The sequence below is a fragment of the Conger conger genome, unplaced genomic scaffold (genome assembly GCF_963514075.1).
Source record: "Conger conger unplaced genomic scaffold, fConCon1.1 SCAFFOLD_354, whole genome shotgun sequence".
Taxonomy (NCBI): Eukaryota; Metazoa; Chordata; class Actinopteri; order Anguilliformes; family Congridae; genus Conger; species Conger conger.
In genome coordinates, this window is record NW_026890474.1 from 1 (window position 1) to 2,000 (window position 2,000).

Consider the following 2,000-nt stretch of genomic DNA (forward strand, 5'->3'; position numbering starts at 1 on the left):
GGGGGAGGGAGGGAGGGAGGGAGGGAGAGGGGGGAGAGAGAGGGAGAGAGAGGGGGGAGAGAGAGGGAGGGAGAGGGGGGAGAGAGGGAGAGAGAGGGGGGAGAGAGGGAGGGAGAGAGAGGGAGAGAGAGAGGGAGGGAGAGGGAGGGAGGGAGAGAGGGAGGGAGAGAGGGAGGGAGAGAGAGAGGAGAGAGGGAGGGAGGGAGAGAGAGGGAGGGAGAGAGAGAGGGAGAGAGGGAGAGGGGGGAGGGAGAGGGAGGGAGAGAGGGAGGGAGAGGGGAGAGAGAGGGAGAGAGGGAGGAGAGAGAGAGGAGAGAGGGAGGGAGGGAGGGAGAGAGAGGGAGGGAGAGAGAGAGGGAGAGAGGGAGAGAGAGGGAGGGAGAGAGAGAGGGAGAGAGGGAGAGGGGGGAGAGAGAGGGAGAGGGGGGAGAGAGAGAGGGAGAGAGATGCTCAAACACAACATCACACGCCTGCTTTCGACTGTCTCTCTGGGTTTGCTGAAAGCTCGGCTGCAGTCGTGTGAAAATCCTGTACTGGGGCTGGCTGTGTAGGGCAATGACTACAGTTGTAGGTAATGGATACGGTTGTAGATAATGAATCATGAATACGGTTGTAGATAATGAATATGGTTGTAGATAATGGATACGGTTGTAGATAATGGATACGGTTGTAGATAATGGATACGGTTGTAGATAATGAATATGGTTGTAGATAATGAATATGGTTGTAGATAATGGATATGGTTGTAGATAATGAATATGGTTGTAGATAATGGATACGGTTGTAGATAATGAATACGGTTGTAGATAATGGATATGGTTGTAGATAATGGATACGGTTTGTAGATAATGAATATGGTTGTAGATAATGAATATGGTTGTAGATAATGGATACGGTTGTAGATAATGAATATGGTTGTAGATAATGAATATGGTTGTAGATAATGGATATGGTTGTAGATAATGAATATGGTTGTAGATAATGGATACGGTTGTAGATAATGAATATGGTTGTAGATAATGAATATGGTTGTAGATAATGGATACGGTTGTAGAAAATGAATATGGTTGTAGATAATGGATACGGTTGTAGATAATGGATACGGTTGTAGATAATGAATGCAGAGGAGAGGACCTCACTTTCGGGTTCAGGTCGAAGAAGCAGTGGTATTTGAAGCGGAGCAGCAGTTTCTCATCGTCCTGGATGCCTTGTTCCATTAAAGATCGTGAGGAGTCCAGCCACCTGCAGAACACAGCATCCTGTCACATGACATGCTCCTGTCACAGAGCCAATAGGCTAGTCTCTCCCACAGAGAGCCTATAGGCTAGTCTCGCTCTCTGAGCGCTGATTGGCTAGTCCCTCTCTGAGCGCTGATTGGCTAGTCTCTCTCTGAGCGCTGATAGGCTAGTCTCCCTCTCTGAGTGCTGATTGGCTAGTCTCTCTGAGTGCTGATAGGCTAGTCCTTCTCTGAGCACTGATAGGCTTGTCTCACTCACAGAGAGCCAGTAGGCTAGTCTCTCTCTGAGCGCTGATTGGCTAGTCTCCCTCTCTGAGCGCTGATAGGCTAGTCTCCCTCTCTGAGCGCTGATTGGCTAGTCTCTCTCTGAGCGCTGATTGGCTAGTCTCCCTCTCTGAGCGCTGATAGGCTAGTCTCCCTCTCTGAGCGCTGATAGGCTAGTCTCCCTCTCTGAGCGCTGATAGGCTAGTCTCCCTCTGAGCGCTGATTGGCTAGTCTCTCTCTGAGCGCTGATTGGCCGTGGCTCACCCTGTGTTGATGCTGGCCTTGTCAGTGAGGGAGAGGGGCTGGTAGAGCTTGGCCAGCTCTGCGGGGGGCATGTTGGGCTGGCTGGTGGTGAGGGGGCTGTCCCCGAACCACATGCTTGTAGCCGAGGCTGGAGTCCCGTTCTCCGGGTCGTACGTGGGGGTCATGGTCTTACTGTAGAGCCCGGGACTGCCTGGAGACGGCAGGAGGGTCAGAGACTCACACACACACACACCTG

General features: G+C 51.5%; 1 protein-coding gene across 1 annotated transcript; it reads right to left on the reverse strand.

Annotated features, from left to right (window-relative positions):
* Nucleotides 1-1,139: 1,139 nt before the first annotated feature.
* Nucleotides 1,140-1,955, reverse strand: LOC133120293 (fermitin family homolog 1-like; the record flags this gene model as incomplete). The annotated part of the gene is made up of 2 exons (XM_061230284.1): nucleotides 1,140-1,242; nucleotides 1,766-1,955. Coding segments are annotated over 2 exons (293 nt in total), but the record flags the coding sequence as incomplete, so codon positions are not given.
* Between the last annotated feature and the right edge of the window lie 45 nt (nucleotides 1,956-2,000).